Below are 26,872 nucleotides of genomic sequence, written 5' to 3' on the forward strand. Positions count from 1 at the left end.
AAGTTGCGAAAGGGTGGATTGGAGGTCCCCCCTCCCCCCCGAGAAGCGGCTTCTCTATCGATTGGTTTAGTAAGAGAATCTGCCGGCTTTTAGATGTGCTGCTTAATAAGAGTGTCTTGCTGAAAGTGGGATCACATCAAGTGAACTCCACCCCAGACGCTGCCATCGTCTGCAAGGACTAGTTAACAGACGATCAAAACATCCGCTTGAAGACGCTTTACACCATTTCATATCTACATCCCATGAGGACTTGCGTTACACTCTATATGGTCTCTGCGTGGTCTGGTTCGGGTTTTCATAGGAAGTTTTATATGATGCACAGCATGCGTGGAAGAGCTGATTTAGCGAGAATACAGGTAAATCATCTCACAAGGTCCCATGCGCAAAAGTGATCCCATTGTGTGTGGTCACCAAATAAAGTTTGGCTTGCAACACAAAGCGAAAATGAACAAGTAAATAAATAAATAAATAAATAAATACATACATACATACATACATACATACATACATACATACATACATACATACATAAATAAACAAAAAATTATTTTAGGTCTTGAAGGTCTCAACAGTTGACACAGCAAAGTTGGACTAAATAGCCTACCATCGCTAGCTAGCGTGCATTGTAATGTGTAGCCGCCGGTGCCACTTTCAGTCACTTTATTGTTACTTTATTGTTCGAAAAAAACACATAATAAGCACCCACAACTCACGCCGAGTAATTCAACAAACTAAAAGCCAGCTAATTTAACTCTCTCATTCATTGGCACCCATGTCACTTACCAAACCAGGCCCCGTCTTTTAATGCATTACACACTCAGTCAGAAGTACTGAAGTAGAACACAAAGATGGCAAATAATACTTGCAGCTTGCATGTAAATGTTACTGCATTTGATAAAGAAAATACATTTGTAATTAGTGCTGTCATCAACGACTTTTGAAAATCGCATCGACAATCAATTATTCCATTGATTAATCGACTAATAGCCTCACCCCCTAATTAAAAAAAAAACATGTTTTTTTTTTTCTTTCAATTTTGTCTCCCTCACCCTAACCCCAAGTCCACTAAGATTGAACCTGAGTTGAATTTAGTGGATATAAATACTCGTTAATGTTAATTTTCTCCCTTTTCAGTCTAAAGAGACCACAAACAAACCCTAAGATGCATCTTAGTTAGTAGTGGTGAATCGGAGTCCGTCAGCAATAAGTGTCCTTGCGGAACACAAAATATTGGTTCCGGGCCGCCTGACAACTTCCAGGTGCCGCAAATATGCTTTTTTAAATGATTAAAATAGCTTTGACGCATGCATTCTTGCGTCGACCAAGTTTTGTGGTCGACCCAACCAACTTGGTTGACTTTTATTATTTCCCAGCTCTATTTGTAATCGATTACCAAAATAATCGATGGGATTTAATTGATGAAAATATTCAAATGCTGCAGTTCTAACTGTGATTATCCAAATTTTAACGTTTGTTGTTGTTCTTCAGAAGAATCCTTGTCCTTTTTTTTAAAACCGTTTCGAGTAGCTCTTCTGGATTTGTGGAACGAACGAGTTATGGTTTTGTAAAACAAGCCATCGAGCGTGTCAGGTGAAATGTCAGGTACGCGCGTGTGATCTTCCAAACCCCGCAAGTCTCATCCATTTGTCCGCCTATCTTTCAGCAGGCAGCACAGCAGCAACATCACACAAAGTGAATCTCCAGATGCTGTAGTGAGTTGGTAGTCTTGTCACAGTGTGGATATTGTGGTCGTCGTTTTTTCTTCTGCTGCACGCTACCATAACTGTCAATCACAGTGGTGAGCCAAAAGCCCGCTTCAGAGGGGCGCTGAGCTATTTTCGGAGGAAGCAGATTGTGTTAAGTCGCAAAGCAAAGTGACACAACTGGGGTGGAGATTTCTTGGTGCCTTAAAACTTTGAAAAAATGTCTTTATTTAGTACTTCACTCCCATGACACCTTGCAGATTTTCACCTCACACCTTCTAACAGATAATGTTACAGAGGAAGCAAGCACAACAAAATAATATTTAAAATGCTAAAACACTTCATACGTAGGTCAGCCTTGGTTTTATGCAGCACATACATTGAACGCCGAATTTGAAGTACCCCACCAATTGCAAAAGTGCAACATATAACAAGCAACCAAATAAGTGTGTCACCGAGAAAATATCTCCGACTATTTTTATCCTTTTTTTGATATGTTTTTAAATTTATGCATCACATAAAAGAGCTGAGATCCCAAGTGGATTTGTTGGGTTGTGCTGTGCTCACACTTGTTCAGCGAAAGCACCTGCCGTCTTTATCGCTGCCATCAAGTCCTTCCATCAGGAACAAGATGATCTCTGTCGACATGCTAGCTGTCACAGAATCTATGCTAACACAATTACGGGACTCTGCGCTAAACTAATTAGTAGCGTCCCGGACTATGCCGTATTAACACGTTTAGACCAGATGCTCTCACGTGCACGCACGCACGCACACCCACAAACATTAGGTCTACATTTCTAGTGGGGACATCTCATTTACATAATGCATTTAAAATATGTACACAATTATATTGAGCCTCCTTTATGCTATGTTCAAATTAAATCATGGAATATTCATATTTATCATATTTACGGTAGAAATAAATTTTGCATGCCCTTATTGAAAAGACTAAAAAAAAAGTCTTTTACAGGTTATAGGTCACAATAATAGTATAAACAGTTTTGAAATGATTTATCTTACTCTCGTTTTTATTAGAAATAAACCGTTTTTTTTTCAAGGGTGATACTGATACCGATTATTAGTAGAATGCCAATAACCGATATTTGGAGTCGATATTCATTTTCACTAAACGGGAAAAGATTGACAGCAAAATTTGAAAAAAATGCGATGTCCAGCTCTTCTTTTTTGGGGAGGGGGCGGATTTTAAAGCGTATGTTTATTGAACAACTTTTAGGGTTCATAAAATATTAGTTAAAAAAAAAAATCTAAATCTCTAGATTTAAAAATCTACCAATAAGTTCAGGGATCTCCCCGGGGCAGTTTTTCAAAAGTTAAATAAAAACTTTTTATGCAGTAAATAACGTTTTGCAAATTTGTTTTTACTCATCTTAGTTTTAATTCCAAACAAAAACAGATGGTGCAGAGAGTTCCGAGGGTCAGCAGCATCTCTGAAAATTTAAAAAATTATTTTAAAAAATGTACATTTAAATTAGTTTCCTGAAGTTAACACTTTTTTTTTTTTTTTTTAATGTATCTATTATCGGCTATATGATTCTTCAAAATGGCCGATGGCGATATTCGTCAAAATGCTGAATATCGGTGCTGATAATCGGCCTGGCCAATAATCGGCCTATCCCTATTTTTTCTATTACACAACTTGCCATTAAAACAGGGGTGTGTAGACTTTTTTTTTTTTATATCCACTGTAGGTGGCCTTGGACACGCCGCACAAAGAAAGGCAGCATGACTCACCTAAGTAGGCGCCGGCGTGCTTGATTGAGCTGCAACCCGCACAGATCTTTCTCCCGTCATGTTTATCTGCGTGTGTATCGCGGATGCAGAGAGCTTGAGCGTCATCTCAAACCTGCACGTCGCTTAACATTTCACAATTCACACACGAGGTAATGGGTTTTCCATAAGCTGCCATTGTTGAGACTGAGCGGCCTTTTAAGGCCGGATCAAATCGATGGCCCGCCCGACGGAGGCTGGGCGGAGCTTCATCACGTCTGCACGGCCACGATAAGGCTCACATGGAATCGTCCCTTTCACATGGAAAATGGAATCGTGACTATTAGACACGCTGGTTTGGATAGCGCAGGCTGCTGTGAATGTGGCAGCGTGGCCGTTTAGGGGTGTGTCACTTCCGCTTTGTTGTGTAAGAGCTTAGCACAGTTTGCACAGTTTGCTTGAGGTCCATGCTGGCCCAAGAGATGCACACCTAAATGCACGCTTTGTTTCGTTTTGATGCACACACTTAAAAGGAAGTGAAACCATCAGGGTGTGCGGCGTAACCGTGACAAATTACAGTAGTGTCAGTCTTGACTTCCTCTCTCATAAACTGTGCATTTCCAAAAAATGGATTTGATGATTACTTTTGTGTGCCAGTGCGTTTTTATCAATGTGTGTGTGTAAGCACAAGAGTGCGAGTCGAAAATGGTTGCGCAGAGGTGTCGACATATGTAATTGTTCCAATTGGCTCCCAGCATTTTTTCCTCAGGGAAATATGGGCAGCAGCAGCAGGAGCACAAGCTGATAGAAGTGTCACAGACTGTGTCAGTCTTGGATGTGTACGCTCACTTTTATTTTCTGCTTGGTGTGAGTCAGAGATGGCTAGAAAGAGGTCCAATAAAAGTGCAAGGTGTGCACATATCAAAACAATCGCACAAGAGGTGTGTACACAAAATATGTGAGCTGTTTATTGACTGTCATATGGGCAGTAAAAGAACAGACATTAAAAATATGCAAGAAAATTCGACTTGCATGCTTCCCTTCACACGACTAGAAAGGATAAGGCTTGGACACGAACCGATACATTATTCAATATTGGTGAGTACTCAGAGTGAATACTCATACTGGTATCGAACATCCCTGAAAAAAATAAACCCATAAGGTTAAAAAAAAAAAAAAAAAAAAAAGAATAAATGACTGTGGAGCAACCATGTATGGAGTCACAGGAGTGCCAAAATGAATAGAAAATACAAACACAATCCATAAAAGAGAACATCAATCAAAAAAAGATCACATTTACAAAAGCAGTTATTTAAAGACATTCAATAAAAGAGAATATTTACTAATGCGGTTAATAGCGGTTTTCAAGAAAAGAACATTTACAAATACAGACATACAAAGGCATTCAGTAAAAAAAACAACATTTATTCCTATTAATTTTGGCACTCCTGTGACTCTAGTCTAGAGTCAACAAACTTTATTTATATAGCTATATAGTTCTTAAACAATTAAAACATAAAAAAGAAGAAAAAAAATTAAAATCATAGTGCGGCACAGAGAAACCATGTGAGGAAAGGCACCCAGGAAACACTGGAGGTAAAAACTAAAATATAACACAATAAAAACAGTTAAAGACTAAAAGAAAACAGAATACAGGGAGTCCTCAAGTTACGTCGGAGTTCCGTTCTTACGCTAGCGATGTAACCCAAATTTCGACTTCCCCATTAAAGTCAATATTTACATCTAAATAATTTGCATAAAAAAATCTAACTACATTAACTCTTTGACCGCCATAAACGTTTAAAGACGTTCAGTATAAACCTAGAATTGGCCGCCATAGACGTTAATTGACGTCTACTATGTTTTTTTATGGAAACGGGTGGAGGAAAGCCTTGGGCAGCTGTGCTCCAAGTATCAAGCCGATCGGGTTACTATAATGAGTATTCCTGGCCACTAGATGGCTGTGATGAGTCTTTTGGACAAGATCGGGTAGGAGACAACAGTAGAAGAAGAGAGGCGGAGCTAGAGTGTTGAGGGGGAGAGAATGGCTAACTTGGCTAAGGGAGTCAAAAAGGCTACAGATGGCAAGCAGCTCACGCTTGATCCTTATTTTCAAAGCTCAAAAGCATCGACCAGTGCTCAAGAGCACAGTGATGACGGAGTTAAGTCATAGTTGAAGCGGTGACGCGGCCGTTTCGACCACGTCCTAAGGCCCCACCGGCTAGCGATGCTAATAACGTCCTAAGGCCGCACCGGCTAGCGATGCTAACACCGGAGAAAAGTGGTGCACAACTGAGCACGTCTGCACAGATGACGTTTCATCGGACGATGACGAGTACTATGGGTCCGATGCAAGACAGTCTTGGACAGTCTTCCAAAGAACGTGAAGGTAAGCGCTAACATGCTAAGAGATTGCTAGTAAGATTACTAACTTTTCGGGCGATCTGCTAGCAGCGTGTGTAAATGTGTTGATATACACTAAAACATCTATTACCTATACAAACGTGAATGTATATTTTATAGATCGTGCTCACAGCAACGTCCGACCGCTGGTTCTACGACAAAGAAAGGTAAAAAAACAAAAAAACAAAAACGTTTTCAATACACCGCAACAAGCTCCCCCTCATAGGGCCCAAAGTGACCCTTCTCACAGTGAGCAGAACAAAGGTAAAAAGAAAAAAAAAAAAAGATTCTCCACAGCTCTAATAAAATATTTGATGGTAAACGTCTTCTATAATTTACAGAATGTGCATCAACCAATACATCGAAGAAAAAAAGGTAAACATGCACACACACACACACACACACACACATTGCATCACAGTGCTCTAAAATAATATATGATATTGAAATGTATATTTGCAGATCCCAAAGATTCTGGCTGGCTTGAAGTTGATGAATTCGGCTGGCAGCCAACCATCTTCCCCTTTGCTGCAAAACCAGGACCAAGGGATGCTGCAGCAGAGCTGAATTCCCACCTGCCAGCTGACATCCTGGAGCTCTTCATCACAGATGAACTTCTCCAGCACATCGTTCATCATACCAACCTCTACGCAAATCAGTCCATGCAGAAGCAGACTGACAAAAACTGTTGCGCACGTGTAAATAGTTTGCAAAGAGTTTTCCAAATTGTTTGTTCGGATTGCTACTGTTGCATGTAAATAAACTGTTATTTTGCAATCAAAAAACATTTTTTATTGTTGGGGTAGTGTTTTATAGAAGTTTAGGTGTTTGTAGAATCACTCATGCAAAAAAAAAAGTGCCAAATTCACTAGAGTGCATGAAATAACATCGTTTCACAAAAAGCTTGATTTCTCCGTATTTTGGAAGAAAATAGAGGATTTGGGTGAAAGGAAGGTGTTTTCTATTGTTGATTACTGAAGATCCGAATAAGGTAGAAACGAACTTTTTTAGATGAAAGATGAGACTTCAATCTTTCATTTGGTAGTATCCGCGTTTCCATAGTCCTAACACAACATTTTCTGTGGAGCTTGAAAGATCGGTAAAATTCTGTAAATCAGCTGGCAGTATAGGGGTTACCTTTTCCGAAAATGGCTGGCAGTCAAAGAGTTAAAATAAAATAAAAAAAATAAGATGCTGTACAACTGTCCGACTGAAGCCCAAGTCTTTTCTAATGTCCGTCAGTGTCTCTCCTTTCTGTGATCTTTTTATGATGTTTAGCTTAGTTTCCATGGTAATTGCTTTTCTTTTGGCTGGACCAACATTGATAGAAGATGTAGCTTTCTTCTTCTCTGGGGCCATGATGTGGAAAATAGAGGGTGAAAAAGCCAAAGATACTCTCATAAGTTCACAAGTGCTAGCACTAGCTAAGGGCTAAATAGCGGACAAGGAGCCAAAATGGCGGTCCGGCGTAACCGTTGTAAAGTGAAACGCCTTAGGTCGAGTGTGCCTCACCTCGAGGACTCCCTGTAAAAGGCAAAAACAAAGCTAAAAGACAATATGATAAAAGGAAATAGGAACTAAAAAAAAAAAAGAAATAAAAGGGGTTAAAAAAAACAACATTTAAATGCCAAATATGTTTTGGTCCTCACCCTGGTAACAGTTAAAAGGCTCCTGCCAGAGGATTTCAGGATCCGTGACGGTTTATACGATAAAAGCAGGTCAGATATATAAGTTGGCCCAAGACCTTTAAGACATTTAAAAACTTTTATCATTTTTTTAACTAATTGATACTCATTCGTCACTGCCATCAAGTGATCTGTTAGTAAAAGTGCACCGTGAATGAAGAGTTGGTCACTTGGCAAGGCTGTGTGCGGTGTGTGAGAGTCGGGTTCGTGTGTGGAAAAAGTGTTTTTCTCTCAGTCACAGTGGACCGAGCAGCAGAGGATGCGCAGCTGGCTGCCAGAGAAGATAAGGGAGAAAGATTCTTGCCATTTCCTCCCCGTGCTGTTTGATCCGCACCTCCCGCTTCATATCACTTTGACTGCATGTTTACGACAGCTCCTTGCCTCCTTCTCCCCTGCCTCCTCTCCCGCTTCTGTGATGTTGCCTTGCATTGGGGAGACATGGAACACGTGCGAGACACACCCTGCTCCCTCCCTTAAAGAGGTAAAGTGAGTGCGCCAGCATTCACAATGAATAATTGAGCTCTGTGGCTGTGTGCAGAAATAGCAATCTTCCACACAAGTGTGAAAACATCAGTCGCCGATAGAGACCTGGGAACGGCACAGTCGTTGCCCGCCTTCGTGTCCACTTGTGTTTGCATTCTAGAGTTTGAGCTCATCTGTAAGCTTTGAGGATTGTCACTGGCTTTCAAAAAGGAAAATGTATTTTTTTTTTATGGCCAAGATGAGCTCCCATCAGGTATTTTCTGATTGATTGCCCAAAAGATGCCACTCAAGCCGCTGCTGCAGTGGGACTGAGGTCAGTCTGCTTATGTAACTGCATTAAAGTCACTATAAAGTGAAGTTACATAAAGTTAGTCTCGCCAATATGTCATTTAATTGCAGTATTCGAGATTCAATACATTATTTGTCATGTGCATTTAAAGCAGCAATAAAATTCTATTAGGGAACTATTCATTTATATTTTCAATTTACTTTATAAGAGATGCTGCTAACCTTGGGAACTCTGCAACTTTAGTATGTGAAAGTTTAACATTTCAGTTATTTTGAAATTTTAGAAAAATATTTACTGTAGAAAACTATAGGGAGATATAGTATTGAATAAAGTTGTCATTTAATTTTGTAAGACATACTGATTGAACTTTTTGTAACAATTTTAAAACAAAGATGTCTATTCTACTCTATATCAATCAAAAAAAAAAAAACTTACACATTTTCAAAATCTGAAAAGCTGTTCAATAAACATGGGCTTTAAGACATTTTATTTTTATTTTTTTTAAAGTTGAGTTGGAATTTATAGATCCATCCATTTTCTTAACCGCTTGCTCCTCACAAGGGTTTTTTTTTTTTAAATGTTGTTGCTATTTTTTATTTCCCTTTTACTGAAAATGAATATTGGCCCCAAATAGCGGTTATCAGTCTCCTTGACTGCTAATAATCGGTATCAGTATTGGCTCTGAAAAAAAAAACAAAAAAAAAAACATTGATATATCGTAATTTCCGGACTATAAGCCGCACATGATTATAAGCCGGACCCAGTACATTTATATAGGAAAAAGCATTTTGTACATAAATAAGCCGCACCTGACTATAAGTGCCCACATTGAAACATGAGATATTTACAAAGAAAGACGGTACACAGAAAGAGTTTTCAAAGGTTTAATAATATACCTTAACTTTTCTTTCCAAACAATGCCTGTGACGCAGCAGTAATACGGTAGTAACACAGCACTAACAGAGATGGTTAAAAATAACATACCGGTAAAATTCACTAAGACTTGAGACTTCTTGTATTTTCCATGATGAGGGTCTGCTTATGCTCATTTACATTAAACTTGCGTCTTCCTCGACACATATATTCCACCTGTCTCACTCTTACCTTTTCTGCTCGAGCGCCCCTGGCGGCCATCAGAAAAAATGCATATATTAGCCGCATCATTGTATAAGCCGCAGGGTTGAAAGCGTGTGACAAAAGTTGCGTCTTATAGTCCGGAAACTACGGTATCTCTATAATATGAGGAAAACAGAATAAAATGGACTAAAATGGGACATCAGAATAAGAACCTGAGTTGGGGCATTGCGGCACGAGACTTTTGTCTCTTTAGTGCACTTTGACACATTACATAAAAAATCAGGCCTGTTCTAAATGTGACGACATCGTCCGCAATTCAAACTATTGGTGGTGCTACTGAAACAATCTGTCTGCTTCTGTAGAGATTACACTGACGAGTGCTGAGGTGTGAACGTGTCCTGCATGCGAGCGTCTCTCTGAAGCCGATTCCGTATTGGTGACATGATCAAGCTGAGGGAGCAAGATCACAGCCAACTGACACGTTGGCCTGCAGCCCAATCCCCCCTGGCAGCTCCACATTGGTGGATCAGCGGAACGCCTGCGAGTCGATGCCCTTCCTGACATCGCCATTCGGTGCAGAGCTTTAGTAAGGCTGTTAGTGAAGGAAAAGGATTGGTTGTCATGTTTAAATGAGCAGGTTACAATTTTTTGATTGATTTAGACATTTTTACTCACAGGAGCATTCAAATAAAATTGGTAATTAGGACTCTATATTCAAGTCTGGCGCGAAATGCAGTCTAGATGTGTGCAGGGGCGTGCTAGACTTTGTTTTGATATTTTGCGTTGTTGTTGGCGTGAGCACAACCAACTTGTGTCGCAGCTACAACTGAGACAGACACACTACAATCGCACCTGTCGACGGAAACACGCAACCGAGGGGCACAAAGGCGGAAGCACACGTCTTGGGACGCGGCCCACACGTTGCAAACAGGAAACGGAAACAAGGCTGATGTGTGAAATCCAGGAAGTCGGAGTCCCGCCTTCTACGTGGCATATACCCCATTCCGAACGCCCGGACATTTCTGATAGTTTCGCAATGCAACACAATGCAAAGGCTTCCTTTACACGGTGTAAACAAACGGGCATATTGTATTGCTTTTGCCAGTGACTAGCATACAAACCAGCCAGATTTTTGTAGTAGTCAAACGACATGTCATCACATTTTGAAATCAAAATAATCCTCACAAATCAAATTACAACCTTCCAAAGTCCAAAGGCCACCATTTTGACTTGTGACGTAAGAGCAGAATTGTCAATTGTAGGTGACAAATATCATATTTTTCGTCAAGGATATAAATGAAACAGCTGTAAGTACTGTTAAATGCTCTGTTTAGCATTTTGCACTGTTTGTTAGCATTAAGCTAAGCAGGCTATTCTTAAGGGAACATTTGTGGTTTAAATATATACAATGTGTCTTCTTTGCTATTATTAGCTTGAAAGTAAAAGTAAACGGGCAGTGTCCATGAAACCGATCGTTTGAAGAAATGGTCAGAAGTAATTTCCCCATAGGAAGGAGCTGAGAAAATGCCGAAGTTTTGTGCTGTTATGGCTGTACCAACCGGTCTAATCAAGAAAAAAATAAAAGTTACTTTCACGATCCAAATGTAGTAACCCATAAAGGTGGATTTTATTATTATTATTATTTTTATTTTTAATTACCAAAAGAAGACGGCAGACCTGGATTAAAAACCTTCGTCTGTAATACGGATGAGCAAAGTTGGACAACGCTCGTATGTGCAGCGATCACTTTGTGAAAGGTAAGGATACAGTACATAGCTGAATAAAACTCTCAACAGGCCGGTGTGATATTACCGGAAACATAGCTAACCGTGATAATACTATGTGGAGTTTGTTCTACAGCTTGTGTGTCCATGCTAGGTGGCTGTGTCTTTGTTTTTAGCAATGCTAGCTATGTTAGCTATCACAACGAGTAGTTCTTAAATGGAGGTCCTTCTTCCAGGAAGGCCACAACACACGCTAGACCTCTGAGAATGGTTAACCTAGCAACCTGTAGAAAATAGCAGGTAAAGTAACATTTAGTCAGCTAGCTTGTAGCCTGATGCCAGTGGTCCCTTTGTGTACATTTGAGTTGAAAAGAGAATGATCCTGAATCACATTTACTCACCCGAACAAAAACAAGACGGCAGTCATTTATGCTTCTTTTGATCCGAGTTCCCTGACCCAACCACACACGAAATAGTTGTAAGTCTCCAGGCTTTTATACGCCTTCATTTGGCTAGCAGTGTAGTACGATGTCTGGAGGACGAGGTAGTTCGCAATGTCGATTGCCTCCACACCAGACAAATCTGACACGAGTTCGTACAAATCTCTTTTCCTCAGAGTGTAAGGATGATATCCGACATATTTTACTATTTTTAGAGCCTGTCAGCTCATCATTTTCAATGGGTGTTCCCTACTTCCTGACCCTCAGTTGAATTTGGCGCGCCACCGGAATCACGTGATTGCAACCCACCTTCTGTGAAGTGAGTCAAATTTGAGTCAAGTCAGGTTGTCTTTATTCATAATTATAGTGTTTTCAAACAGCTGTAGCCATCACAAAGCGCTTTACAGAAACACAAGTCCACTGCCACCACCCAGCGTTTTTATCTCAAGTCTGCTCGCCAGTCCAAGCCAAAAATTTGACCAAATGTATCACAAAAAACTTTTAAGTCGGGTAACTCCTATCTCAAGGGAACACTGTCGTCGATGTAATCGTGCTGTGACTGGCTAAATACTGTTGGCCTCTTAGTGTGCAGCAGCAGCGGGGGACGTGTTTGGGTGGGGGCAGTCGGATTGGATGTGATGCAGACACATCCAGCTGTTGGCTCTAAATGACGAGAGCCGTGTTACAGGAGGGAGACAGAGGCAGATTAAACGGCAATCCTACTCATCCAGCCCACACACGCTTACTGTCCCTCTGCTTCACCCCCGTATACACACACAATCGACACACACACATACGCACGACTTTGTATATTCCAGGCTGTGATGTGAAATGCTGCTGCTATAATAAGTAACAAACCTGGGTTTAGTTCCCAATATGGGCAGCGGCAAGGCTGCCAGGAAAGGGGGGTGGTTGGATTGGGGTGACGATTGGAAGACAAAGTGACGATGACAGCTTGTGGCAGAGCATGAAAGCCAGCGGAAATGGTGTTTCCAAAGATGCAAAATGTACGTGTGTGTGGTAGGGCTGATAATGTACAGGGTCAAGCAAAATGATCTGACACATTTGTAGGTTTTAATAAAAGACAAATAAAGAAACAAAAAAGTGTTTTTATTTTCAAAAAAGTACATATAATGCCATTCAGTTTCATTAGGTTTTGAAAATTGAAAAAAATCTGTTATTGTCTACACACTGTCGAAGGCATTCACGGAAGTTTCAATGCAGATCCAGTAGCTCTGAAGCTGGTAAGCTATAACAAGATCGTGTTACGAGCCAAGTTTGAAGTGCAAACGGAACAGTGCAATATTTAAAAAAGATCACAATATTGTAAAAAAAAAAAAAAAAAAAAAAAAAAAAAAAGAGCTCATACTGAAAAAAATCACAATATTGTGCTTTTGTACATAACAGCAATGCATATAAACCACCTACAATCTCTAATAACAATATTGAGGCACTTACTTGCTAATGCTAGCACACATTGATTGCTTCACAAGCAAATTAGGTTACCCTTCATCTGACAATTAGCATAGATTTTAAACATAGAAGGCCAAAACATCCCGAATGAAAATTAAATTGCACTAATAAACTAGCCACTAGAGGGTGCTAGAACTGCACAAATGGAAATCAACCTGACTTTTTTCACAGATGCATTCCTTTTAATTATCGTGAACATGACGACGACGATATTGTAGCAGTTTTAATATTACAATATCACAATATTGCCCTTATCGTTATATCCCTATTTATTTGTCTTTTATTAAACCTACAAATGTGTCAGATCATTTTGCCTGACCCTGTATATAATAATAAATAATTGTCGAAGGTAAAACTTCGCTGTCCAGTTTTGTGGCGCTCTTGCCTTTAGAGCTAAAATTAATAAGTTCATTCCGTCGCTCGTTAGCAATATAGCTTTAGCCTAGCCCATGTAGCTTTACAGACTCTTACCTTCGAGCAAATGTAGGAATTAAGTCTGTCAGGCGATTAAAACGTTTGATCGTAATTAATCGCATGTTTTCAATAGTTAACTAATTTTAAATTTTAAGTTTCATACTCTTGGTAACATATAAATAGAAAAAAAAATGTTAGTATTTTAATATTAATATTTAAACTAATAGAAATATCGTTGCATCTTTTAGTCATTGATACAGCAATTTCATAATAATTTATAACATTTAGTGAAAATTAACTGAGGACTCAGGTTCGAGTCCAGGCTCCGGCCTTCCTGGGTGTAGTTTGCATGTTCTCCCCGTGCCCGCGTGGGTCTTCTCCGGGCACTCCGGTCTCCTCCCACATTCCAAAGACATGCATAGCAGGTTAATTGGGCGCTCCGAATTGTCCCGAGGTGTGCTTGTGAGTGTGGATGGTTGTTCGTCTCCGTGTGCCCTGCTATTGGTTGGCAACCAGTTCAGGGTGTACCCCGCCTACTGCCCATAGCCAGCTGAGATAGGCTCCAGCACCCCCCGCGACCCTTGTGAGGAACAAGCGGTTCAGAAAATGGATGGATGGATGGATGGATAGTTCAAATTAAAAAGATGTCCTGTACCGTAAAAAACGAGTGTGATATTGATTTGCGTTTGAGGTCATTTTTCTGCCACTAGATGGCATAATTGCATTTGTAAGACAGTGACAGCTCAATGCATTTTTGTTTTCATATTATCTAAACTTGATTCAAGACTTGCTCGCTGACTAAATAGTAAACGATTAGCAAACACGGATTTTGGGTGCGAGCCCAAACATAGGCAATTAATAATGTGATCACAAAACTGATGAAAATAATTGTGCTTGTCATATTGGCCATAATCATGCAGCATTAAATCCAAGCTAAGTGAGGCGATTTGAACCCTTTGGTCTTTGTTCTGTCTGTTTTCATCCCACTTTAACTGTATTACAAGGAAATCAAGATGATTCAGTGTCAGGCTGCAGTTGTGGTGGTGTTAAAACCCGTAACAGGGAGCGAGGTCTCCATGGATCATGTGAAACCCGGTTTGAATGTTTCTCTAATTTGCAGCTAAGAGATGGTGCCGCTCGCGCTTTCTCCCGCATCTTGTCTCCCTCGTTCTTTTGTTCTGGCGTCTCTCGTGCTCTCTTCTCCCACCAACTTGTCTTTTTCTTGCTGTGACTTTTTCTGTCCACCTCGTTTCTCCTCTTTTTGGCGCTAGCTGAGGGATTGGGAGGGTTCCTCCAAATTGGCACACAGATGAATAATGCATCTAAAGCAAAGGCGGAGAGCTGAGGTTTGATGTTTCCGTCAGATTCTTCCTCTGTATTGCACTTAATGTTGGGAGTTTGCCTGACGCTTTGGAGGCCAAAACATATGTTTGTTGCTTCTTTACCCGTTTGATAATTTCAGTGCCAAGCCCTTTCAATGACTGTAACCGCTGCTGTTTATCATGCGACCTTCGCACTGTTGCTTTTTTGAAGCTGCATTTTATAGGCAGAATCACGTGGGAATCACTGTGTATTCCTCCTATACATCCACACGCTCATGTTAAAAAAATAAACTGCAATCGTGAAAATAAGCCGGCAGTAGCGCCGTCATTAAAGTAATGAGGGAAGTTAACGCAGAAATGTACCATAAACGGGGAGGAGAGGGAGAGCTTCCCATTCCCATAAGAATAAATCTCAAATCCTGAGTGTTGCTTCTGACTCATTCTGCTTAATTAAGCCGAGTCAAGTGAGAAGAAAATGGAAAATGGGGTCTTGGCTTTCTTATGTGGGGAGGATCAGCAATATACTGTAGCAGAGGCTCACAAAATTCCTCAACAGAACTGTCCCCTTTGCACTCAAAGAACGTCCGACACATCCCCTTGCCCCTAATTCAGCATCCCTGGTTGGTTTCCTCATCATTATCATCCAGTTTCCTTTTTTGTAATTGATGTTATTAGTACACCCCACACTTGCCTGCGGTTAAAATGCACATGCACAGCTGCACACCACAACTCCAAAAGGAATACAACCTTTTGGGATCGTCTTTGCGCTTTGCAACGTAGGATGAGGCAAACAAGTGAAATGTCAAAATTTGGCGGTGTTCTAAAAATAAAACAACACAAGCGGTTGCCTTTGGAGGCTCACGATTGGGGTTTGGGACGGATAAGACAAACAATTGTTTATACCCAACAGCAGCACTGCCAAATGTCCTCTTCTGAGAGTTGCAATCCGTGGATTTTTCTAATGTTTATGTGAATTTTATGACAAGTCCCCTTAAGATTAAATATTTTTTTTTTGACTGCCTTGAAAGATCCTTCCTGCATATGGCAGAGAAACGAAGATTTTTAAATGAGCAAAAATAGCGTTACGATCGCTTAAGGGCAGTCTTATGTAACGGACAGTAGAATCCATAATTTATTTTCACACACATTTCATGATAGTAGGTATCAGGATAGCAAGTGAGCACAATTTTTTATTCATGGGTGGAATTTAAAAACACAATCAATGTCATAGTACTTTTATACATTATGTAAGTAACCATATGCAGTTACACACAGTTCTCCTAGCACATATTTTACATTATATACTGTCTCATGTACAGTATATAAACCTTAAAGCTGGTGTCTTACTGAGTGGCAAATGGTTGTGAATTTGAGGATTTCGTCAGGGTTTGTAAAATGTCGCAAAAGGTTTTGAAGATGTTCGCAGAAAGTTTTTACTTGTTGCAAACAGTATTTCTTGTCACAATTTGTTTTTAATAATATACTTTATACTGGCCATCCCATCAAATTTGTGCCATTAGCTTATTGTTAATTTCAAACTTAACTTAAATTTCTGTCTTTTTCAAATCTTAAAACATTACTGAACTCCTCCAAATGTGTATTGACCCACCCCAGGACACTTTATTATTTTTATCTCATTGTTTTATTGTACTTAAACTTAATTTAAGCATCAGGACTGGAAGTAACAGGAGTGAGCTTTTAGCATATATTAGCAAATCGTTGGGCCAAAAAGTTGTCCTTCCAAAATGGCCACTTTTCAAGAGAGCCCAAAAACGGTGTGCATGTTCAACCATTAATATTGCATTATCAAAGAGATCAACCTATTTGAACACTTTAGATTGGTCAATTATTTGTAAAAATAAATAACAAATAAATAACACCCACACGTGTGGACTGACCAATAGTATCGATTTGGGAGTTGACACTTAGCAGTTAGCACACACAGTACAGTGATTCGAGAAGAAGTTGTGTTTTAAAAATAAGCAAATAACATTTAGAAACAAATAGATAACAGGACTGAGCAGAGATTTTAAGTCACAATTGAAATATCATTAAGATACAGAAAAATAAATGACACTGTCATTTATTTTTCATTATGTAAGTATTTACTTTTTGGCCTCCCTATAGCCTGGAGAGGATCTGAATAATGCAACTTCCTGTGAACTATAGTGACTGGTAGAAAAGTGTAAATAAAAAGGTTTGTAAAAAAAAAAAATATATATATATATATATATATATATATATACTGTATATATATATATATTTTTTTATTTTCTTTATATTCTTTAATTTTAAATGATCTTTAAATTTAAATGATTAAACGGATTTAAATGATCAAATTTCATGCTAACGTCTAATTTTAGGAAGCAGGGACATGTAACAAATTTTCCACTCTTAATGTAGTTTAAATTGAACTTTTACATTGCATTAGTTAAATACGCAATCAGATCAATGTGCAGGACATACTGTTTTAGAAAAAGTACATCATGGTGAATATATACAGTGACACAAATGGCACCGATTTGAATGAATGGCCCATAAATTATGAAAACAACAATAATGAATATTAAATGCATAGCAAAATAAACGTCACAACAACTCCTACTACTGCATAGTAATGCAAGCAGGGCGAATTTTGTTTGTCAGCTTGGGTTAACAAAATATGTTTCGTTACCCAATAATGGGCTTTGTTTTGACATCTTTTTCATTGCGTATTCATGTCATGCAACGTATTCTGCAGCAAGCACTTGACACACGGGAAAGACTATTTTCAGCACCAGACTAAAGAACATTCACCCACGTTCATTCGTTGCTCTAGCAGCAGCGAGGCCGTGCAAGTGGATTACATTCAAATATTGAAATGTCACTTTTCATTCCAAACAAGGACGTGTCATTCAGCGCAGTAACGGGACATAACGATGCATTTGTGACATGTTTTGAAGTGTGTTTTTGGCAGAAGGTGACATTGAGAGTAAGCTCGGAATAGTTGACGTCGGGGATGATTGTGGGATTTGCGGTTGAATTTGATGGACATAGCCTTCATTGCAATGTGCTTATGATTATGATGACTCTCTTTGTTTTGTAGATCATCTTTGCTGTAAATAATGGGAACCCAGGACAAATTGCTTTTCAGGTTCACTGTGTGATGTGGCACTTTGCAAAAAAGTCAGTCTGGGGTAGGTTGTAAAAGTCATTGGCAAGCTAAGCGTGCGTCTGCTTGCGGCTTTGAGGTAGCCATTGCTGCTAATGGCAAAAATGTCCGAGGGTTAAGCCGCAATAGTACCCCCCACCTCCTGCTATAGTAATATTTTGCTTCCTCAGCTTCCCATCGCTTCCTTCATGTTGTAGATGGATAGGGCGGCAAAATCCAAATTGATATCTCATATCCCTTGGATGAGAAATCACGATTCCCAAATTCCCTCGGATGACTTCCCTGCGACAGACAACATGTTTGTTTTATAAGACCTGGGACGACTTTCAGCGGGGACTTAAGTGACCTGATCCACCTCTGAGTACCACCACTATGACAATGTCGCAATTTTCCAAATAAAAAATCCAAAACACAATATAACAATCCTGGCATGACAGATGGAGAGAGAAATTTGCATATTTGAAATAAATGCCATTATTACTCAAGCAAGAAACAGATTTATTTTCCACTAAACAACTCCAAATCTCTACACTACAATGGAATTTTGAGCAGTTCACAATAAATATTTATCTAATAAAATAACAGAAACATGACAATTTTAAATCACACTCAGCATAAATGTTTGCTATATAGATCATAACACTCAGCTGAATTTATCTCATTATGATGACAGAGACTGGATGCTTTTGCAACAATGTTGCAGTAGCCTCATGGATATCTGGTCACTTACAATTAGGAGAATTGCATGGATGCTGGCTGTGTTATTAATCCCATATGGAGTTTTTTTTTTTTTTTGCTAGCACTTTGCTCAATCAGCATCAGCATCCAAACTTTGAAAGTGATGTTTTCTTTCTTTGGGTTAAAAACATTGTTTAATTAGTGTACTGTATTTTTTAACCAAACATGATTATATTAGTAAAGTTACAGATAGAGTATTTGTAATTTATTTGATTAGATTGTGAATGTGCACCAACTGAAGTTACTGTGTGTTTATTTTTAGGTGACTGGAGGGAATCATAGAAAAAAGGCTGAGGTTAACCTTTACATTTGTTTTCACTTTTGCTCCCTAAAGCTGAATGAAGTAATTAAAAACACTGGGCTGCTAGCACACACTTTTATATATATATTGCAAGAAAGGCTGTTGATAAAGCACATTTTGTAGTTAATGAGCTATTTTAAAGAACTTTAAAAAAACAACAACTATTTTTTCAATAGGCACTTTTGTTTTGTGAATATACATGTTTGCAGACTGAAAATAAATAATACAGCACACATCCAGAGTTTGAAAACTAATTTTTGGCTTCTATTGTGGATTAAAACGACGCTCAGAGTTTGACGAAGGCCAGCTGTACTTGAGAGATATGATTTACATCATGTGACGTAAGACTTGATGAAATTCTGTGCGTGTGTGTGTGTGTGTGTGTGTGTGTGTGTGTGTGTGTTGGAATAAACATTGTACCTGGGAGACCTGGATAAATGTAAAGAAGATTTAAAGAGGAAGGAATGATAGTGATAACGCCTATTTATTTATTTATTTTTTTACAGGGGAAAAAAAAAAAGACTGTTGTTTTTATTTATACCCGCTTCCTTGTTCATTAGGGTGGGAAGTTTACTGAGTCAAATGAAAGGAGAGTCGTTAATATTTAAGATTGGAAGACTTTTTTTTTTTTTGTCAAATATTTTTATTGATGTTTTTCATTTTCTTAGTGAATGCAACCAGGGGGGATAACACACACAAAAAATATATATATATATTGGAAGACTTTTATCGGGACTGTTTCACTCTTAACACACCTCAGACCACAGGATAATCTTATTAAAAATAAAATAATTTGTCCTTGGTTAGGAAAGGGCAAAATCAAGACAAAAACAGTGGGAGTATGTGTATGTGGAGGACTGTCTACCCCTGCTTGTGTATTTCCGGTGGTTTGCGCACCATAAGCACAGACATATACAGTACATGTACCATATTTTCTGCACTATAAAGCGCACCTAAGAGCCTTCAATTTTTTGAAAAGCTGACCATGCGCCTTATAATCCAGTGCGCCTTATATATATGGATCAATATTGAGCCGCAACAGGTCTCGCTGTCAAGACGCTATCGGTGACCCTGCACGATCGGTGACGCGCATGCGCAGAAGATCCCGCCATCTTGGATCGCTAGCTAATACTAATACTTTACCTCAGAGAAAATAATAAAACAGCCGTTTATTCATTTTGGGAGTGAATGGAGTTGTCAGAAAGCTGGTTTGTAAACTATTAATAAAGTTTGACTGACCTGTCTGACTTTTGTTGACATTCCCTTTAGCGCAGCACCATCTAATGGATGCATAACGTAACTCCAGCCTCTACTGTAGCGCCTTATATATGAAAGAAAGTTTTAAAATATATCATTCATTGAAGGTGCGCCTTATAATGCGGTGTGCCTTATATATGGAAAAAGTTTTAAAATATGTCATACATTGAAGTTGTGTCTTATAATGAGATGCGCCTTATAGTGCGGAAAATACAGTATATTGTATATGTCTGTATAGATACAAACAATGGCATTGTCGCCATAGAGACAGAACATAACATGAAAATGTTACAGAGAAATCTAAGTATTCAAATGAAGCTTGTTTAGAGGTGTGGAAAGGCGCTGCGCATGCAAGTCATTCCTGTACTACCGTCCAAGATTTATTGTGAATATACGTGAAGGAAAAAAGAAGAAGACAAAGAAGAATAGAGCATGTGCACAATGCAAACCAATGCCCCGTTCAAACAAGGTATTTCGAATGCTGTTTTTATGAAAAAGAATTTGGGTTATCACAGAGTTTAAATAAGCATATTTGGGTTTTTACACGTGTTTACATGGCCTTTCAAAACCCCCAAAATGTTGCCAATATTGGTGTTTGAAAATTGTTATTGTCTGCATGTAAATGTACTCTGTGAAGAAACCAAAAGAAAGAAAACTCCACCTTAACTGCACTTTGTGCTAGACTTGTGCTGGGCATGGAAAACAGGGACCTCAGAGTTTTTCTGCTCCATTTTCATGATGACTGAGTGATTGTGATTAGGACACCAAAGTCACTTTATACTAGTGATACTGACCCGGTTGTTCAAACAATGCTTTACTGAGCTTCTTACGCCATATTAAATTAAGTTAAAAAAAACAAAAACAAACCTCTAGTGCTGTCACCATCAAATATTTTTAGAATCGATTAATTTATCAATTATTCAATTGATTCATCGACTAAACTGATTCATTTTAATTTTATATTAAAGTGTATTTAAAAAATAATAATAATAAAAAAAAAAAAATCCCGGCCATTTTACTGGATTTAGACTGATTTTGCAAGGTCCAGAGAATATTGTGTTCTATTGCTATAAAACATGGAACCAAACAAAAGAAAAATTTGAGTCTCTTCTTTCATCAGGACAAAAAGTATATTTCTATGTGTTTCCGTTTTGCAGCAATTAGCATTAGAATATAGCTAAGTTTCATCATTATTTACAGATCTGCTTAGAATTGTGGGGAAACAGCTTGTTTTCAACATGGCTCTGGTTCATCTATTATACTCTGCTTCCACCTGCTGGCCATTTTTGTAATTACTGCCATTTTTTTCACCTGTACTCTGCAGTTGAGAGGCTGCATCAAAAAAAAGGAAAAAAAAAGTTAAAAAAAAAGTATAAATACGTCTTTGGTACACTTAATACATTTAAAATGGAACATATTTATATGTTTTTGGGAGCAAATAAGTTAACCAGTGATTGGTGTTTATTTCATACTTGGTATTCGTATAGTGATTAAAAAAGGGAGGATTGATGTACGATGTTTACCATTGGTCATTGTTTTCCAAAGTAAAAACAGATGTTTGCTTATTATCATTAACACAGAAGATAATCAGTCTTCTTTCATGAAGGACTACAGAAATCAGTAAACAATTATTATATTTGTCGATTAATTTCACAAGTGATGAGTTCTCGATTAATCTGTTAATTTGACACCTCTGCAGACCACATTGTCTTCTTACATCCGAAGCAACCTTCCCAGTTCGGTTCCTCTTTTGTGGCTCTCAATTTGACCTAATTATAACCATCAGTCTTCATCATCACTGTTGGCATCTTTATTACAGCAGTGCCATCGTCGTTGCTCTGCCGAATATAAGCGGCGCCATGTTTTTCTCTCATATCATGTTGTGAAATGAAGACAGATGCTGGAATGAGAATTGTTGCGCCTTAAATGGCAGCGCGCTGCAGGGGCGTCACGCAGATATCTTCCTCTCCTCCTCCAGGCCCATCTCACCAGTTCTGAGCGTCACATAACTGCTCGCTGGCGCTCCACTCCGCACGCCTTTGAATATTCTCATCTGAATTTTTCAAAGGGCGCTGACGAAATGCAGGCAGAAGAGACGGACCGCCGGTGACCTCCTTCTCGTTGCCGCATCCTTTTTCTCCCCCTCCCTGCGCTCGTCGCACATTCTGGCAGGCTTCCCTGCTCTTTCCCTTCTCCGTCTTCATCTTCATCTGTCATCACCCACAACCCTCCTGGTTCTCGCCTCAGTGTATTAAGCAAGCCCCCCGTCTTGGCGCGTTCGCCTTCGACCTCGCCTCCTTCCACCTGTCAGGCCTTTCATCCCGCTCATTTGTTCTCGTGTCTCATCAGCTCCCTCGCCGCCATTCACAAACTCTCCGCTTCTGTCTTCTCCCGCTGCCTGTCTGATCCATAAAGGGCTGTCTGAGGCCTCAGCGCTGCTAATTCATTCGCCGTGCATCGCCTCACATTTCTGCAGGGTCAGGCAGACACGCTGAAAGAGAGGAGGAGAGAGGAGATCCAGAGGAAGAAGGGAAAAAGCAGGAAAATGGGACACTAGGGGGGACGGGAGGGGAGATGTCGTTTTATCTCCAAGAAACAGAACGCCAAGAATCTTTCACACAGCTTGAACCTCTTTCTGGTTCCTCCTTGGTTTGTTGTCTGTATGCCACGTTGTTTTACAAAACGTGCACATGTCTGCTATTGTCTGTGTTCGGAAAGGATGTACACGTGAACGTAGAAGAAGATGCACATTTGTGAAGAGAAGAGAACTGATCTTGACCACAATGGCTGTGTTTACATTTTTAGATCTTCTCTGCAGCCCATTTGAAAAGCCTGATGTACGGTGTAGATATGCAATATTTGGTTATTTGGTCCAACAGAATGAATAATGTGATATTGTTTTGTCATATTGGAAATATGACATAAAAGTTCCTGTTGCTGTGATAGTCCACTAGCAATGGTCCATATTTCCTGCTTCCAGGACTTCTGAAAGTAGCAAAAAGATTGAAGTGTTAAAAAGGACAAAATAGATAGTGTACACTAACCATCCATCCATCCATTCTCTTGACTGCTTATTCCTCACAAGGGTCGCGGGGCGTGCTGGCGCCGATCTCAGCTGGCTCTGGGCAGTAAGCGGGGGACACCCTGGACTGGTTGCCAGCCAATCGCAAGTTAACGCCCTTATTAGTGTTCATATTTCTTGCCATTTACAAATCCTTGTGCGCTCTCTGCCATGTTGAAACTTGAAAAGTTCACTCAACTCAGAAACTCGGGTATCAAAATTAATTCCCAGTTGTCCAGTAGAAAATATGACATGTTCACGTGCAATTTTGCACAGGACAAGTGGTATTAATACGATACCACATGAAGGCAGCATAACTGTAATTGAAAGTGGACTTGTGCTAAACAGTCAGTTACCATGTTAACAAAATGCAAGTTCCAGTGACATCACATCATGTGATCCGAATTCACAAATTCTGATTTAATTTTTAATTTGTCACGCCCATTCAAACAAATGTCCGCATTTTATGCTGCATTCGAGGATGGTCGGAAGTCGGACTTTTCCGAGTTCAAACCAGGAAGTGTGTACCGAAATACCCCTTGAACTCGGAAATTTCACTTACGAAGTCGGGAAAGAAAAAGGACCCCAACTTCACCGACGGACTACAAGTGACGTCACTCTACAATGGGGACAACAGACCGTGAATGGTAAAACACAATTTTCTCGAGTATAAAACTAGATAGCTTTCTTCATTCATAAATACTTGACATCACGCTATCTCCCTGCATGAAATTATACGGTGAAATACTGGACTATATGGAACGATTATGAAATAAGACAAAAATAATAAATGAAGCAAAATTGTGAGAAGGTAAGTTTGCTGGAGGTCAAAATGAGTTTTGAAGACCAAAATAAAAAACTATTTATCACTATCCGCCATTTTGGTTGTTTATTTTCGCCTCAAACGCTTTCAGGTTCGAACTTGGAAAAAACAACTCCAATATATCCGACTTCTGACAATCCTCGAATGCAGCATTAAGTGCACTGCATCGTATTCAAATGTGAATAGGCTAGTGGATTAAAAGAAATGTGTCAATTTTTTATTAAAGTGTTTTTTTGTTTTTTGTTTTTTTTAATCTAGTGTTTCTGGTCCTTCCACCAGTGATACACTTCACTCTGGGGAGTTAGTTTTTACTGTTAAACTAACATGAAGAATCTCTGACGACTCAAATGAACATTACAACATTATTTGATCTTTTTTTAACAACAAGGGGAAAAAAAGTGTTGGTGAAGCTTTTTTTTTAATTTTTTTTTTATTTTCTTCAGCGGGCGCATCCTCGCTGCCTCGTTAGGTGTTCTATTTTCTGTGAATTATTCTCCCTGAGAGTCAAAAATAGCAACCGAAATGTCAGAACGAGACAGTGACAGAAAGCCAGAGGCAGGCCAAGCACACAAAGCATTTCTGCGTCTCTGCCGCATTTCGTCTTATCTCTCACTTCTTTCATTTGCTGCGTCTTTCTTCCTCCCCCCGTCTCTGCAGGTTTTCCTGAGCAGAGCGTTTGCGTGGCGGAGTTTGAGCTGAGAGCGGAAGTGAGTGGGCGCGAGAGGGATCGTGTGTCATGGCTGACAGCGAAGGGACGAACCTGGAGGACCCTCCCTACAAAAACCTGCTGCTCCTGGGGGCCATCGCGGCGGCGTCGGCCTTCGTGGTCACCATCCTCATCGTCCTCGTCTGCGTGGGTTGCCAGAGGTGAGGGCGCGCTCACGGGATGTGAAACTAATACTACAACTAATTAAAAAACAAACTAAGACAGTGCATTTTTGAAAAAAATAAAAACGAATAAAAACTAACAAACTTGCTCTAAAATGAATTAATCAAAACTAATTGAATTTAAAAAAAACGTCAAAAAATCCAAAACTATTATAACTAATACTTCAACTAATTAAAAACCAAACTAAAACAATGCATTTAAAAAAAAACTAATAAAAACTAACACACTTGCTCTAAAACTAATTAATTAAAACTAGTTGATTTTTTTTAAATGTCCAAAAAAAATCCAAAACTATTATAACTAATACAACAACTAATTAAAAACCAAACTAAAAAACAATGCATTTAAAAAAATAAAATAAAACTAATAAAAACTAACAAACTTGCTCTAAAATTAATTAAAATTAATTGAATTTAAAAAAGTAAAAACAAATCCAGAATTATTATAACTAATACAACAACTAATTAAAAACCAAACTAAAAAACAATGCATAAAAAAAAAAAAAAAAAAACTAATAAAAACTAACAAACTTGCTCTAAAAGAATTAATTAAAATGAATTGAATTTTTAAAATAATGTCAAAAAATCCAAAACTATTATAACCCTGGTTGCAATCGATTCAATGCCCTGAGAAAGAAATGACTGGAACGAATGAGAATATCCACAAACAATTTATTTTTTGATGAACCTTGGACATTGGAATGTAGAAAGAAGCTAGGGCAAAAATACAAAGGAGAAAATGAAGACTCCATACAGAAGGACTCCATACAGAAGCATGGATTGTGCAGTATTTTATTTTATTTTTTGACAGTAACTTGAACAATAATTGAACAAACTGTTATGCTTGATTTTTAATTTCAAAACAAGTATTCCATCAACTTGCCACGTGTATATAATAACACGATGAGACGATTAAACATTTACTTGGTTTCGCTGTCATAATGGCCGGCTGAGTGAAAAGCAAAGTGGCCCATGACAAAAATGATTTTGACACACCTGGGTTAAAGAAACTGTCACATTCTGCAAATTCGGAAGCCCCAGGCCACATTAGATTTACATGGCAACACAAATGTGATTGGACAAAAGCATCCATCCATCCATCCATCCCTCTAGTGCTTCCAATGAAGAAAAGGTCCGTAAAAAGTCAGATAGTCTTATCCATATAATGTCATACTTGTTTGGAGAAAACAGCGAAAGTCACTCTCATGTAAAAGAACTGAGATGATGGGGGCGGGGTTAAACATTCACATCTGCACCACTGGCTTTGTTGTTTTTGTGCTTCATCTTATTGCGTGCTTCGCTCTATATCAACAGTTGCCTATAGCTACCACCTCCGAGGATTCGCAATGACTCCCACCCTCCTTAGAACAAGTTGGTGTGCTCGAGAATAGCAAAAGTACAAAATGAAAGCGAAAAGCATGAAGGAGATTGCATGATGAATGGTTGCATTGTGAAAAGACATCATAAACAATGGTTTATATAGGGTAGCTCAACACTCCTGCACTGTGCTCTGCTCACTTTTTGGGCTCTTATCAACAAGGATTTTGCTGCTGACTGGACATGGATTCTGATATTATCTCGTGTATCTGCTGAGAGTGTATAAAAAACTGTCCAGCGGCTCCCTTTGACCTTTCTTTCTTTTGCTCTTTGTCAGGAAAAGCAAGAGCAAGCACCCTTCGGCTGGAGAGAAAGGCACATCTGTAAATATGGTGAGACATACTTTCACTTTCTCTCTCTCCATCTTATGACATGTAGCTAAACATGAAATGGCTTTGAATGAATACGTTCATATTGTGTTTGACAGCAGGGTACCCTTCGACATCCAAAACTGAATTCCATGAGCAAATCGGACACCCGGCTGCATGAGATCAATCGCTTTCCCTGCAACGGCAACTGTAAGTGATTTACA

At 39.1% G+C, this 26,872-nt stretch overlaps 2 protein-coding genes across 3 annotated transcripts in view; both read left to right on the forward strand.

The window, feature by feature from the left end:
* Positions 1 to 26,872, forward strand: part of LOC144013992 (uncharacterized) — a 56,896-nt gene that overhangs the window by 9,953 nt on the left and 20,071 nt on the right. The window contains exons 2-4 of one of the 2 annotated variants that reach the window (XM_077513447.1): positions 24,733 to 24,942; positions 26,618 to 26,672; positions 26,768 to 26,858. In XM_077513447.1, coding sequence (XP_077369573.1) covers positions 24,812 to 24,942; positions 26,618 to 26,672; positions 26,768 to 26,858 — 277 coding nt within the window. In that variant the 5' untranslated portion in view covers positions 24,733 to 24,811. The remainder of the gene's footprint in view (positions 1 to 24,732; positions 24,943 to 26,617; positions 26,673 to 26,767; positions 26,859 to 26,872) is intronic. The other variant, XM_077513448.1, reaches the window with a different exon arrangement.
* Positions 4,660 to 6,802, forward strand: LOC144014995 (uncharacterized). Its single transcript, XM_077515293.1, has 5 exons — positions 4,660 to 5,823; positions 5,958 to 6,004; positions 6,051 to 6,101; positions 6,179 to 6,212; positions 6,300 to 6,802. Exons 1-5 carry the CDS (start codon positions 5,697 to 5,699, stop codon positions 6,593 to 6,595), a joined length of 555 nt encoding a protein of 184 aa, XP_077371419.1. The 5' UTR covers positions 4,660 to 5,696; the 3' UTR covers positions 6,596 to 6,802.

This window comes from Festucalex cinctus, chromosome 2, assembly GCF_051991245.1.
Source record: "Festucalex cinctus isolate MCC-2025b chromosome 2, RoL_Fcin_1.0, whole genome shotgun sequence".
NCBI lineage: Eukaryota > Metazoa > Chordata > Actinopteri > Syngnathiformes > Syngnathidae > Festucalex > Festucalex cinctus.